Source organism: Malus sylvestris, chromosome 4, assembly GCF_916048215.2.
Source record: "Malus sylvestris chromosome 4, drMalSylv7.2, whole genome shotgun sequence".
Taxonomy (NCBI): domain Eukaryota; kingdom Viridiplantae; phylum Streptophyta; class Magnoliopsida; order Rosales; family Rosaceae; genus Malus; species Malus sylvestris.
This window is the reverse complement of record NC_062263.1, coordinates 24,808,022-24,824,304: the sequence shown is the minus strand read 5'-3', so window position 1 is coordinate 24,824,304 and position 16,283 is coordinate 24,808,022. Positions and strand designations below refer to the sequence as shown.

Genomic DNA, 16,283 nt, shown 5'->3' with positions numbered 1-16,283 from the left:
TTGCATACCACGACTTGGTCTCATGATAATATGCATACTAGCGTGTTGAACAAAACCTAAATTGTAGTGAAGTTTCCTCTACAGCTGTACGAAGACGTCCTAAAAACATGGTTGATTAACACATTGAACATGTGTTAAGGTTCTTAAACTATGATGAGATGTGGCGGAGCCATGAACTTACAAAAACGGGATCAAAATAAAAAGCTTCCAAAGATATACCATACTTTCATTTATAGTTATTGGCAATAACATGCTCTCATATATTAGAAATATCGTACTACAATATTAATATTAGTAAAATTGTATATCTTTCTCAAATTACTGAAAAAAAAAAAATTCACCAAAATAGTCGTAATGTGTAAATCAATGCTAAAGTCACAAGCAAGTATACCAAAGGATATTGTCTATTCCTATTCGCCTCAACCAATTTTTGTGCAAGACGATATAAACAAGCTCCATGAACTTAGAATGATTGTTTGAAACGACATTTTATCTAGTAACTTTTTGACCCGTTTCTTACCTAAACCCTAGTATCATATCTTAACTTGTACACGCTTGTTGTCTATTAATATTTTAAGTTTTGATGAATACTACATACCATGACTTTTCTCTTTTCTTGTACTGCTTACCATGATTTGGTCTCATGTAAATTTTGAGGTATCTTCCAGCTTCCAGTTTTTCAACTTTGATCCCAAATGTTGTTTTAACATTTAATAGCCAATAATTAGTTGCGAAATTTAAATCGAAAAATCACTAGAACAAAAGAGGTTTTCTTCAACACGTGATAGTTGCGAAATTTGAATAATTAATTGCAATGACACATTACAATCAAGTTATCGACACAATATAATTGATTGACCGACACTAACATTCTGCAAAACCATAAATTGATCGACAGCCAGGGTTGATTGATCATTAAAGATCAGTTGCATATAAATTATGCATGGAAAAATGAAAATTCAAAATCATAAATAGAACCGAACCAAACCGAATAAATCGGGTCTTTTTAGTTCTCTTTTCTTTTTACCAAAATTGTTCGACATAAAAAAAAAAAATTTAAAAGTAAAAACCCAATGGACCATTATTCCAGCCCGTTAATATGCCCAACATACTACATGTCGTTTTTGGTCGTCGTGTTCCCTGCAAGAAGCTGCAGAAACCGAATAAATCCCAACGAGTATTTCCCACCCGAAACAAGCAGATGAACCCAAACAATCCCAGTTTCAAATCGAATGAAAAATGGTGAGAGCATCTGCACTAAAACCCAGTAGCAAATTCTTCCTGAGAAAGCACAGGAAATGGCCGGTCTCGCCGTACAACACCAGATGGCAACAAATCTTCAACCAAAACCAAGCCTTCCAAAGCCTCAAAAAATCATTGCCGCCACCCTGCCACCTTCTTCCGACGCTCATTTACTCCTTTAAAACCTACAACGTCGACCCAACCCCGGAAGCCTACCACTTTGTCCTCAAAACCCTCACCAAAACCTCCCAGTTCGACCACATCGTTCCGGTTCTCTGCCAGCTCGGAAAAGTCGAAAAGTTCGACACGCCGGAGCACATTTTTTCCCATCTAATTGGTTTTTATGGCCGTTGGAGCAAAACCCAGGACGCAATTGATCTGTTTTACAGAATTCCCAAGTTCAGGTGTGTCCCTTCTGCTCACTCTCTCAATGCATTGTTGTATGTGCTTTGTGGGTCCTGTGAATGTCTTAAATTGGTTCCCGAGATTTTGCTCAGGAGCCATGTAATGGGCATCCGGCTCGAAGAATCGAGTTTTTGGATTTTGGTCAATGCATTGTGTGGAATTGGGAAGGTTGGATATGCTATTGAGATTATGAATTGTATGATGAATAATGGTTATGGTTTGAATGTGAAGATTTGCGGTTTGATATCGTTATCATTGTGTGAACAAAAGGATTCAGAGTGTGTTGATGTTATGGGGTTTATGGGAGAAATGCAGATACTTGGGTTTTGTCCTGGGATGATGGACTATTCCAATGTGATTAGGGTTATGGTGAAACAGGGGAGGGGTTTGGATGCTTTGAATGTGTTGGTTAAGATGAAGGAGGAAGGAATTAAGCCTGACATTGTTTGTTATACCATGGTCTTACATGGCTTTATCGCGGAAGGGGATTTCAAGAAGGCGGATCAGGTTTTTGATGAGCTGCTTGTGTTGGGTTTGGTTCCGGATGTTTATACCTACAATGTGTATATAAATGGTTTGTGTAAGCAGAATAAAGTTGAATCGGGATTGATGATGATTACTTCTATGGAAGAGTTGGGGTGCAAGCCTAATTTGATTACTTATAACATCTTGCTGAAGGCAATTTGTAACAGTGGGGAGCTTAGGAGGGCTAGAAATCTTATGCGTGAGATGACGTTAAACGGTGTTGGGGTAAACTTGCAGACTTATAGGATTATGCTGGATGGTCTGTTTGGCAAGGGAGACATTGAGGAAGCTTGTGTCTTTATGGAAGAAATGTTCGATAAGGTTATTGTTCATTTTTGTTCCTCATTCGATGAGGTGATTTATGGGTTGTGCCAAAGGGGTTTGGTTTGTAAAGCAATGGAATTGCTGAAGAAAATGGTTGCCAAGAACGTTGCTCCCAGATCAAAGGCTTGGGAAGCACTGCTCCTTAGCTCAGGATCTGAACCCAGCTTAGAGGAGACTACTTGGACGGGTTTGGTGGAGCCAATAGTAGCACTTCCATAGGTGATGGCGCACTGACTTGGATCACCAGTAAACAGTGCATCTGATGTTTATACTTACCAGGTATATTTAAATTGCAAGTCCCTCGGAGTAGCAAAAAAGTAAGAGTGAAAAAGATGCAAGGGAAAAAACAAAGTAGACAAATCCCATCGTCAAAGGGCATTGTCTATCATGGTTTGTGCAATCAGAACAATATGGAGGCATGATTAAACATGATTTCGTGTCTGGAGAGCTGGGGTGCAAGCCTAATTCGTTTACTTATAACATCTTGGTAAAGGCATTATGCAAAAACGGGGAGCTTAGTAGAGCAAGAGAGTTAGGGTTATGTTGGATGGTCTATTGTGCAAAGGAGATGTTGATGAAGCTTGTGTCATTGTGGAAGCAATGTTAGATAAGGTTCTCATTCGTTTTTGTTCCTCATTCAGTGAGGTAATTTATGGGTTGTGGCCAAGGGGTTTGGTTTGTAAAGCAATGGAATTGCTGAAGAAAATGGTTGACAAGAACGTTGCTCCCAGAGAAAAGGCTCGGGAAGCACTGCTTCTTAGCTCAGGATCCAAACCCGATTTGAAAGAGACTACTTGGACTGGTTTGGTGGGGCCAATTATAGCACTTTATAGCACTAACAGAGGACCAGTAAGTTGTGCATCTCTTTGTTATACATTTACCATTAGTTGTTTGTACCATATAGAATCCACAGCGACAGTTGATTGACTTCACCAGCACAATGCAAGGCTGAAGCATAAGTTAGCTGTATCCATGTGCATCAGATTCCTTTACTTCTAATCTTTTGCTTAAGAGAGGCAACTGAGCCTGGCACGTCGTGCTGTACTTGTGCCGGTCTTTTGTCCATTTCTTCGTCCGAGAATGTTTGCCATAAAACTGTATATGCATTTGTACCAACCTAGAATCTTCTGTCGTACTTGCTATGCTGGTGTACTCTTGTTCTTGGTTTTTTCTTTACCAGAAGCATTACCTTTGAGTTGATACCTTGCTTTTACATATTAGATGGTGACAATTTCTGCAAAAGAGCAATGAAATTATTCTTTTAAACTCTTCAAAATTACCCATGCTTTATAAGTTTGAGGTTTATTTTTATTCTTTCTCAGTGCTTGGATTGTTAGACAATATGCTATGCTTTGCAACTCTCTAGAACTAAGTATTTAAGTTTCGATTTCGGTAGATATATTGGTACTTCCAGTCTCGATTTCGGTATATATGATACTGGTTGGTCCTTTGCTTGTTCTTAAAGTCGAAATGCAACCATTTTAATTTTCCTTGAGTACCTACAGACACTTGATACCAACAAATGCTTGACTGTTGTCAACTGTCCTCGATCATTCAATCCAAGCGGTTCGACTGTGTAGTTCTTTTGAGCCAAAATTAAGCCACGATGTCACTCATGCGGAAGCAAAACCTCATCACCTACTTCCCTTCAATTCATAATGTGAGTTTTGAAGTCAAGGTATTGAAAACTTTTGAGAGAAAAAAGATAAAAGTGCCATCTTATCTTGCTTTGTGTGGGAAAAATAGTAGCCATTTACTTTAAACATAAAAAACCAACAAATAAAAGAGATAAAATAATCAGATTTTTCTGGCTTTGCACTTTCTTTTTTTTTCCAGTGAAATCAAATCATTGAAGCACCCAAAGATCGCTGTTTGTCGCCTTTCCAAAACATGAAAAGTTTTGTCGGTGTGAACAGGGCTACTTATTTGCAGGGAAGAGCAAAAAAATCTGCAGTCACACTCTCACGAACTGAATTAACTTGAAGTTAATCAGCTATTAAACCACGAAGCAGAGATTAATTACACTGTTAAAAAGTTGGATTAGAAACATATCAAGAAGCTATGGATGCATTTGTGTTGCAAATCGCTGTCAGTCGGACGTGGATGAGAAGGAATAGAGACAGATGTTGTGGTGTTTCCTTGGTGGTGGTACCATGTTTCCAATTTAATTTAAAGGGGGTAGGATTCACCGATAGGACCAACTCCAACGGTTAGTTTAAGGCCAACACAAATTTTGGAATTTGGCTTTTGGATTTAGCTAGAAACTGTATTTTTTTCTCTAATGGTATGACCTAAATTTTAGGTTAAAAATTGTTAATATCGTTTTACCTTAATTCTTTCTTTCCGTTAATTTAAAAAATTATGGGAACTGCTATTAGCACTTAAATCTCATTCTACACTCCTTACAAGTGTATTTTTCTTTCCAATTACAAAAAATTTGGAGTGCCAAATGAGATTTTTGAAATACCCAAAATATTTGTTTGCATTAATTGCACTTTATTATGTGAACATTTTTACTTAAAAACATTTAAATTGCGATAAAGTATGAAAAATCGCACAATATATACATATGAACCACGCTTCAACCACTTTCTACAAACACAAATTACACTCAAACCTCATTCATTCACCAACACAAACCACACATCCTATAGCCCCCTCTTGCAAAACCATGAAGTAGAGTTGGACTAGTTTGGTAGAAGCATCTCATTGTCTTGTCGTTAAGACGAAGAGGGACCTACCTGCGACGGTGATATAATAGCCCTTACGTGTATTTCTCACTCATCGTTATCTTGTAATCACATGAAAGTGAGAAAGACAACGTAAAAGGAATACCACAAAAAGTATATCTCCATTGTAAGCAAGTCCCTACTCATAATTTTGAAATTCTATTGCAGGCAAGTCCCTCTTTGTCATTTAGACATAAAAAAGAGCATATCACCGTTGCAGGAAAGTCCCTCATAATATGTTGACTTACCTCGATCAGTATCCGCACAAGAATGACAACAGGAGCAATACGAAGGATGCCAGAAATTAAGAAACGAAAAGAAAAGGTTAATTAGTGAGAAAGTGAAAAGGATTAATGGTAATCACACTTCATACTGTCCAAATATATCATTGTTATAAAAATGATGTTCATAGGAATTATGGTAAGACCTTGACGGGGTTGCTTGCTTTTCAAAAGCATTATTTACTTCCACGATTGGAAAACTTTCCTCCTCATACTAGCTAGGGGGACAAATGAAAACCTAAAAAGCAATTGCTCTTTTGTCAATACCACTTTGGATGAATTTTTATGTAAAAAAAAAAGTTAGTGTTTATCAGAATTAAGGGTACATAATATTAATTTAGTTCCTGTATTATTTAAATTTTAGATTTTTTTTAGTATTACATATCTAACAAGTTACTAATCCTTCAAAAAAGAAAAAGAAAATAGGGAAATTATTGAGCTTCATGGTTGCTTATGCCCTTAATTATATGAAAATGGTTGCTGCACTAATCTTATGATCGTAACAAAAAGGTAACCCAGATAGCATTCTTCTTCATACAGTGATTATCAATTTATCATCTGCATATTTACCACATACCGAAATAAATCTAGATCAGAGAGAGAGAGAGGGGGGGGGGGAGAGAGAGAGAGAGAGAGAGAGAGAGAGAGAGAGAGAGAGGGGGAGAGAGAGCAATTGGAAACCAAAAACATACCAAAAATACTGAAGTTAAAGTTCAATATAAGATCAGAGAGAGAGAGAGAGGGAGAGAGAGAGAGAGAGAGAGAGCAATTGGAAACCAAAACAAAATACCAAAAATACTGAAGTTAAAGTTCAATATAATTTGCCACGAATTTTGTTGAAAATTTATTGGAGCACCATTTCAAACCTATGAACACTGCAGAAACACATTAAGATTTCTTGATCTCCTTATCCTTACAGGTAATACTATTAATTAGCTTTCCAAGTTCTTTATCCAATTTGGAAATTCAAAAATATCAAGCTAAGTGTATTTACATACATAATTAAGAAAATGCAGCGAAAACGATCACCTGAAGTGGAGCTAATTATTCAGCATTATTGAACACCTGAATTGAAATGTCTGCATGGTTATGATCCACGGTGACAATCTTCATGGAAGCAACAAGGTGGAGTGGTCATGATGGGGAAGAGGGGCACATGAACAACTAACTCATCACTGGATATGAGACACACATATAAACTTGTAATAAATTCCCAGCTGCTAAATAAAAAGCATACATACATATACATATATATCTCAGTATACGCGACCGAATGAGTTAGAAATGCACGTGCCCTGCTTCTCCATCTTGCTCAACTCACCTTTCTCATATATATTTCAGAATTTCCTCAACACTCGACTGAGAGGACGGCACTACGAGCTAGCTAGCAAGCTACCTAGAGCTACCTAGAGCTACCTAGAGCTACCCTTCTCACAAACAAGCTCATTAGGTTAGAGAGAGAGAGAGGGAAAAGTGATCTTAATCAAAACGGTGAATCAGCTGAGACACTCTTCTGCACTTCTCTGCCCTGCTAGCCCACTCATTTATAACAAAACAGGCAAATGAGGGGTGTTAAAGGTATATGGAGAAACAAGGAAATAATTGGCTCCTTCCTTGATGTAACTAGTCATTTCCATTTACCTATCGATCACATTTTAAAATGTGTATAAAACAGGATCTTTGTGTTTTTTTTTTTAGATGCAAAGCATACTCAATAAAATAGAAAAAACCCTAATTAATAAATTATTTCAATATGTATTAAACTGTAATTTGACACGTAAAAGAGACTCGAGAAGCAATTTAAAAATTTAAATAAATGTTTTAAAAAGAAATAGTACTGCAAGGCTTAGTTGGGTGTAGGACCCCATGATGCGTAGGGGTCCACACAAATTGTGATACCTTGCAACAACAGGACCACATCACCACAATATCACGATATCACTATTAGCCAATATCAGATACTACAATATTATTAGTGTAGGCGCATTAATATTTTGTTTAAAAGTTTTATGATCATATATACCCACCTGAACTGTAGGAATATATGATCAGCAGTGCATTTGGCAGTACCCAGTACTGTAAGTTTTGCCTTTTGCCGGTGTGACCATTTTCTTAATGGGATGGTGACTGCTGTCCACAGAAACCCTAAAAATTTTGGAGTGCATATACACAAAGGTCAGTGGCTTTCCAACCAGCTAAAATCATTATCAGAGAAAAAGGCCGAGTAAGAAAGTGCGTTTCTGTATCTCAGTCACTGACATCATTGTTTTTAATTCATAACAAAGTAGGTGTTAATATTATTTTGAAGATCATGCTATCTAGATATTGGCTAGCTGCATTAGTATATAGTGAATCTGCCACACTTGTTACTCCATACCAGCACCACTAAGAAAAATATTTGCGTTTGATGGCCATAATGTTACGTAATTGTACTAATTCACGAGTTGTGAAGTAATTAGACGACATGATTGATATTATAGCTGAAAATCTAATTAATAGTAATAAATAAATACATATGTTGTAACATGTGTGAATTAATAACACTTGCAGCTTTTGTGTTGGACATAATCCCCTTCCATTTCAAACTTAAAACATAATTACAGAGGCTCTAGTGCATATATATCACATGCATCTTGCCCTTCATCCAACTAACACTGGTCCACTACCGCTGTCCCTATGCTGTCTTAATTAACCCATCCAACACAAGCTTTCTGATTAGATTTCTATCTCTTGATTAATTAGTTTTAGTGTTGACAATTAACTAGTAGCTAGAAGGAAATTATATTCATCAAGAATATTATGCACAGAAAATCTTACAATCCTAAGACGATGACCTGCCCTACGTACCAAGGCCTTCTCGAGGTCTTGTAATTTCAAGACCATAGTCCTCCTGGGAGCAGGCTTGTGCTTGCGACGAAACATATAGTATCATATCCGTCTTCAATATCAGTACATTTTTATCTGTCTCAACTTCTGAAACAATTTCGTTTCTGATAGAACAATTAACCAGGATGGAGAAGATGATGCTGATTGCTGATGTCGTTTACCTAATAATTTACAGAAACTGCGTTTGAAGCGTAATCCCATAAACATAAACTTTTTTGTATGACTTGATGGTAATGGTGGTGTTGAAAATAGTTAAGTTAGCAAGATATTCTTTGACTCTTGATGTATATTTAGAGTGGTTTCACTAGTAAAAAAAACTCCTTGCGCAACAAAACACACATCATCGCGCATAGTCACTTTGCGCAATGAAATTTTAAGCGACGAAACAAACATCATTGCTCAAAGTCACTTTGCGTGACAAAATTTTAAAATTCGTCGCACAAAGTCTTTACAAACATAAAAAATTATTTTTTAAAAACCTTTGCGCGACGAAATCTAATATTTCGTCGCCTAAACCAATTTATTTTCTTTTTTATTTAATTTTATATTATAAATTTTAAACTAAAATTATTTTCATAAGTTTTTATTATTTTTTAAAAACTTTGTGTGACGAATATCAATATTTCGTCGCCTAAATCCTATTTATTTGCTTTTTATTTAATTTTATATTTTATATTGTTAAGCTAAATTATTTTCTTTGCGTGACAAATCAACATTTGGTCGCCTAAACTCTATTTATTTTAATTTATTTATATTTTAAATTGTAAAATAAAATTATTTTGTTTTTTATTATTTATAAAAAAATTGTGCGACAAACATATATTTCGTCGTGCAAAATCCTTAAATTTGGATGGGCGCCAAAAATGGGACATGGGAAATTTTAAAAAAAAAATTTAGACTTTGCGCGACGAAATTTTAAAATTCGTCGCACAAAGTCTTTACAAACATAAAAAATTATTTTTTAAAATCCTTTGCGCAACGAAATCTAATATTTTGTCGCCTAAACCAATTTATTTTCTTTTTTATTTAATTTTATATTATAAAATTTAAACTATAATTATTTTCATAAGTTTTTATTATTTTTTAAAAACTTTGTGTGACGAATATCAATATTTCGTCGCCTAAATCCTATTTATTTGCTTTTTATTTAATTTTATATTTTATATTGTTAAGCTAAATTATTTTCTTTGCGTGACAAATCAACATTTGGTCGCCTAAACTCTATTTATTTTAATTTATTTATATTTTAAATTGTAAAATAAAATTATTTTGTTTTTTATTATTTATAAAAAAAATTTAAAAAAATTTGTGCGACAAACATATATTTCGTCGTGCAAAATCCTTGAATTTGGATGGGTGCCAAAAATGGGATATGGGAAATTTTAAAAAAAAAAAATTTAGACTTTGCGCGACGAAATTTTAAAATTCGTCGCGCAAAGTCTTTACAAACATAAAAAATTATTTTTTAAAAACCTTTGCGCGACGAATTCTAATATTTCGTCGCCTAAACCAATTTATTTTCTTTTTTATTTAATTTTATATTATAAATTTTAAACTATAATTATTTTCATAAGTTTTTATTATTTTTTAAAAACTTTGTGCGACGAATATTAATATTTCGTCGCCTAAATCCTATTTATTTGCTTTTTATTTAATTTTATATTTTATATTGTTAAACTAAATTATTTTCTTTGCGTGACAAATCAACATTTGGTCACCTAAACTCTATTTATTTTAATTTATTTATATTTTAAATTGTAAAATAAAATTATTTTGTTTTTTATTATTTATAAAAAAAAATTTAAAAATTTTGTGCGACAAACATATATTTCGTCGTGCAAAATCCTTAAATTTGGATGGGCGCCAAAAATGGGACATGGGAAATTTAAAAAAAAATATTTAGACTTTGCGCGACGAATCTTTCATTGTGCAAAACTCTGCGTGACCAAAATTTTGTTGCGCAAACCCCTAAAAATTTGGGGGGCGCCAAAAATGGAATATGGGAAAATTTATTTTTTTAAGACGCGACAAATTTCATTGCGCAAAGTGACACGCCCCGATCCTAAAATCAAGGCGTGCTGGCCGCCACGTGAGCGTGACGTAACCAAAAATGCGATGCGGAAGCAAAAGATATGAGAAATATGAAGAAATAAAAAAACCAACTACTAGCAATAATAACCAACTAGCATGCTAGAGTGAGTTTAAGTGTGCAGTACACAATTTCAGAGCATAAATACTAGGTGCAGTCAAGTAGGACTATAATTAAATTACAACACCCGCAGGTGAGTCCTACATGCAGGAAGTCTGTCAGAATGCCGAAGAAAACCTCGTGAGCCACCAACTGCTAACTAGAACCTGGAGGGGCGCAAAACAAAATTGAGTGGGTCAGTAAAACCAAAGTTTTCCAAAACATTTCATTTAAAACATTTCTAACCCCTCACTGTAAAACCTGTATATTTTCCCAGAAAATAACATAATAGCATAAAATTTGTTCAAATCTCTCAAAACATTAATCTTTACCAAAATCCAGCAAGTATGCCATGCAATAATGTCAATGACAGAATATGGATGCATCAATGTAACAAGTGACATAATGAATAAACCGGAGACCCTGCAGTTGGTCCTGTAAGGTTAATTCTATAGCTCAATATCCAATCCAGCCGGAGTCACCACGATGACCTGTACGGCGCTACTCATAAGTCGGAACTACCTGAAGTAGTCTGTACGACAAGAATGGTGAAATAATACGCTTTAGTGCTTCTCTCATCAATCGTCTGCGCGCATAATCTAAGGTCACCTACCAGTCGGAACCACCTCTAGTGATCTGTACGACTAGCATGTCGGAACCTTCTCATGGTCTGTACGACATGCACCTACTTGGATCCAAGGTGAACGTGCGGTGCGGTGAATACTATAAGCACTATCACCAGGGGTGCAGGTTATGAGCTCTCAACACAATTCACATCATCAATAATTCACATGAATAACAGAAACCTCACCCGATACCCACATGTGCGTCCACAGCACCAATTCACACACATATATATATATATATGCATCAAATATCAATTCATATAATTCACAATATGCATGCATGGCATTTTAAAACATACTTTCATTTAAATTCAATTTTTATGAAAAATCAATAGTATATAAGTATAAATAGAAAACAACTGCCCACTCACTGGTAAGTCGATGGGTCGTAACTAGGGGTGGATTTTTTTGCCAAATTGCCATACCAACCGAATTGCCAACCGTGCCATACCGATTTTGTGCCAAAATTTTTTATGCCAACAGGTAATGGTACGGTATTGTACCGTACCGAAACGTTCGTGGTACGGTATTGGTAATGGATACCATTACCACGGTATTACCATACCGTACCAAAAATGTAATATAATATATAATTTATATAAATTATATAATATATAATTATAATATAACACATATTTATAAATTATAATATATTTTCTTTGTTTGTTAAATGGTTTTCAACTTTAATTCTTTTTGCTACTAATATGTTTTCTTCGTTTGTAATATAGGCTTGACACAAACTCAATCTTCTACAAGTTCAATGTCTCCTCCAAAAGCTTCGACATCTTAAACTTGAAGAATTGATCAATGAATTTTACCTTTTGAAGTTTAGTTTCAATTTTCCTTTGGTTTGAAACTTTAACTTCTATTTGGATTGTTAACTTCTATTTGTTTTGGTTTGTAACTTCTATTTGGATTGTAAGCTTAATTTTCATTTTGATGCATAATTTGAATTATGTTTCCATTCTTTGTTTTAGGCTTATAATTTTCAAGTAATTCATCAATATTTCATGCCGCTGTAAATCCATTTGAAGGTGGAAATCCAAAATCCATTTGGGCACTTGTTATGAGAATTTTTTTCCGTCTATGCATTTGGTTTATATATCTTTGTCTTATTACAGAGGCACAAAATATGAAATGTTGAACAAAGCAAAAAAAGATTTTGTCTCAAAATAAAGTGGCAATTACCATTGCCATACCATGCCAACCGAACATTTGGCAATACCGAACTTCGGTATACCGAAAGTTTGGTATGGTAATGGTAATAGATTTTACCAAACCGAAAATTTGGTACGGTAATTGGTACGAGAGTTTTGGTACGGTAACCGTACCGAACCCACCCCTAGTCGTAACCCCTGTGACGTCCCTGGATGTGCTTGTCCTCGGGATAGGTGTCACCTATATGCGAAACAACTATAAAAACGTTAATTAAAGCACATAACCGACAATTCGAAATAACTTCTCATACGGTGCTCAATTTGGGTATATGAATATACCACAGTGACCTACTCGACGTCACGAACGTCGACATATTTTTAGAAAAAAATTTGGGCTTGTCACGCGCCCCCACGCGCGTCTCCTACCTTGGGCTCGCCGGACTGGTTTTTCCGGTGGCCAGAAAACTAGGGATTTTTCAATCTCCTTGTTCTCCGTCATTGCTCAACCAATTTCTTCGTATTTTATATCAATTTGAAGCCCTCAACATGTAGAATCACGTTAGACAAATTTAAGGCTCTAAAAATAACGAAATCTCACCGGAAAAATTCCAAGAAAACCGGCCAACTTTGAACTCAATGATCCCGACGTCCAAAACCTTCAAACTAAGCACTCCGAGCTTCCTTAGGACCTCACCAAGCTCACTATAAGCTTAGAATTTCCTGAAATCCAACAATTCACGTGTGCATGAACAGTGATCTCAAAATGGGTTTCGGGTTTCACGTGATATCGAGGGTTCCAAGTTCTAAAAATTGCACCAATGAACTCACAAGCTTGCAAGGATTCACAAACTTACCTTTTTGACGTCGATCCGTGAAGGTTGGAGGGTTTTGGTGCCTCGTCCATACGAGTCGAGAAGGAGAGAGGAAGAACTGAGAAGGGAAGAGAGATGAGGGCACGGGGAAAGGGACAGGGTGTCCCGTGTGTGTGTGTGGTCCCTCAAAACAATTCCACCCTTATTTTCCTAACCACACAAATATACACATATCCTTTAATCAAATTCCAATTTTTCCAAAACTTAGGAAAGAATATATATATATATATATATATATATATATATATATATATATATATATATTATTCATAATATGTCACACCCATACCTTAGTAACCTCCAGGGCAGTTTCGTCGTTTCACAACATCGAGAATAAAAGTTAACAACCATTGTCCACATGGGTATCACGTCATCAGTTAACAGAAAAGTTAATAGTCATACCAACAGATGTATGAGACTGTCCCAAAACTAACACTTTAAGTATGACTCTGGGATGAAAAAAACTTGATGTACTAAATGTTGAAAACCACAAAACTTCAGCGTAGTAAATAGAGTTTAACCCTATTTTTTTCTTTGGTTCATGAATAAAACTTTCCTGGCACGATTTAGGTTCCTAAAAGAATGGTAATAATTTATTTAGGTTCCTAAAAGTAGCCCTAAACCTTTTTTTGGTGAAAACCCTAATTTTTTTTTTAGAGTTTTAACGAAAAATCCACGATACTATTTATTTTAACGAAAAACCAAATTTTTATACTAAAAAGTCAAACCTGGTACTATTTATTTTACCATTTATTTTGTTCTTATCATTAAAACTCAAAGTTTCCAAGCCTTTTTCATTAGTTTTTTTTTTAATTTTATCAATACCCTAATGCAACTGTTTCTGAGTCATCTGAACCATCTCCCTTTGATTTCCTTTTTCCTTTTTGTTTTGTTTTTTTTTATTATTTATTATTTATTTTTTATTTTTGTCAAATTTTCCTTTTTGTTAAAGGTGATGAATAATGTTTAATGACCTGATGATTAATTGTACTAATAGTCGACTTACTAGACCCACTTCCTATCAAGTTGGCTCCCAAGTCTCTTTCCAAGGGCACTTCCCTATGTGCAGCTATTACTAGATCTATACATGCTTCTCCTGTCCTTGAAATCAGATAGAGGGAAATAGACTTAGCACAGTTTTTCTTTTTTTACGGATCAAGCTACAAAACTAGCTGGGTCAATGAGTTTTGAACGTTTCATACTCATCTAAGCTTAGTTGTAACCGGTTGTATATATATTTGTGTTTATTTTTTATTTGACGTAACTTATCACGTCAAGAGAGAAAGACGTATAAACTATTGACCAATTTTTATTTATTTATATGATCAATAATATTACAAGAGTTTGTAACCCCCTTGGCATATTGAGGACCATGTGGGGTTAAGGATCATGACTCTGTGGGTGAGAGAAGAGAGAGAGATTCGTGAGTAGACATCCATGTTCACTTCAGAGGATTGTGGAAATCTTAGCAACATGTAATAAAACAACAAAACTAATACCCAATGTGTAGAGCAAAACATGGTCCAAGGAAAAAGCTAATAGCTAAATAGGTAGATACAAAATTTTGTTCACACATTTATCTGCTTTTTCATTGCTAGCAAGCTAGCTAGCACCCAAATAATTATTGATCAAGTTTTGCGTAAGAAATTAATTCATTTTAGTGAATAACCAATGTTTCAAGACCATTGTGATAAAGGATAGTAGTAAAGGAGAAATCATTTGCATGCACTTCCTTTCTTCTTTTGCACATATTTGTTTATTTATGTTCATTGGTTTATCTTTGATTTATTCAATTTAGTGATTATAAATGAATTGAAATGTGCAGAAGATAAAGAAAAGTGTGTAAATTCCTTTTCAATAAAGAAGTGAAACAATTGATGAGGACTGGCTGCTAGCACACATTTCTCCTTAACCATGAAAATAAAAGATTAACAATTTACACATATGTAAATAATTGTCAATTATTGATGCTTTTTTTTTTTTTTTTTTTTGAAACGACAATTATTGATGCATATGAATACACTAAAAAACTATCTCAGGGCATAGCTCTTTGAACCAAACATGCATTAGCGAATTCTAAAACACTGTTTCTACTATTACTACCAAATGGTGATATCAAACAAAAGAAGGTTGCTATTATATTAATTAACCACATCGTTATGCTTAGCAAAATAAAATTAGCCTCTTTTATATTATAATTTATCTTGGTCCTACCACAGCAATTAATCTGATTTGCTTAATAGTATTTTGGATCTTTGAATGAAATTCTTAAGTAAAACATTTTTGTATCTTATCACACAAAAAGTATGTATTAAATATGTTGGATGCGCGCGGCCATTGACCTGGCATTCCACTCCACTTATAAGGCAGTGATAGAGATGTGAGTAGTAGAGACAAATTAACCAAATAAAACTGAGATTTATGAATGCGAAAGCAGTGAGTGAAGATTGCACTTGGAATGTCCTTTCGGAATTAGGATTATAAAATCTCAGAGATGTCAATTCTGTAAGCTATACTTGACATCACATGCCAAAAGAAATATTAGTTTATGATTATAAGTGAAAAGGGTCAGTATTAAGTTATATTTTGAGTTAGTGGTTAATGAGTTGGCTCTCAGCAAAAGGCAGGAGGCAAGCATGGAAAGTAGGTAAAGCTGCCATTAGGCAACTCTAGTCCTCGTTAATGGACATATCACTCGCAGCCGCTGGCATGGCATGGCACACTATCCCTCACAGTGGACAAAAAATAATATACATTGCAATATCTTTATTTCATTCCAAATGAACATAAAGATATAAGACTTGCAACATGATATATATTTCTAGAAGAGTGCTTAAATATTGACATATAATACAAAACATTCATCATGTTTTATGACCCAATTTTTTTAGGTTTATTTTTATTAATATAATGTTATACTTTACCTAAAATTTTACTTTAGCTCTTACTATTTATTTTATCTTAATTCATCATATGTACACATTATTTGTGCATGACAGTGAATATAAGAATACATTAAAAATAGAAAAATTAAGACCTCCTTCATTG

The 16,283-nt window shown here is 34.7% G+C and overlaps 1 protein-coding gene and 1 long non-coding RNA gene across 2 annotated transcripts; one reads left to right on the top strand and one right to left on the bottom strand.

Annotated features, from left to right (window-relative positions):
• Nucleotides 1-1,109: 1,109 nt before the first annotated feature.
• Nucleotides 1,110-3,772, top strand: LOC126620152 (pentatricopeptide repeat-containing protein At2g38420, mitochondrial). The gene has a single exon (XM_050288641.1). It carries the CDS (start codon nucleotides 1,240-1,242, stop codon nucleotides 2,713-2,715), a length of 1,476 nt encoding a protein of 491 aa, XP_050144598.1. The 5' UTR covers nucleotides 1,110-1,239; the 3' UTR covers nucleotides 2,716-3,772.
• A 1,179-nt stretch (nucleotides 3,773-4,951) lies between these two features.
• On the bottom strand, nucleotides 4,952-7,104 carry LOC126620153 (uncharacterized). Its single transcript, XR_007622252.1, has 2 exons — nucleotides 6,536-7,104; nucleotides 4,952-5,744 (listed from the first exon to the last, which is right to left on the bottom strand). It is a non-coding gene; the product is annotated as an uncharacterized LOC126620153 (long non-coding RNA).
• Between the last annotated feature and the right edge of the window lie 9,179 nt (nucleotides 7,105-16,283).

Bases quoted from the DNA above. Each gene is read 5' to 3' on its own strand.
- LOC126620152 (XM_050288641.1), top strand. From the start codon at position 1,240: ATGGTGAGAGCATCTGCACTAAAACCCAGTAGCAAATTCTTCCTGAGA.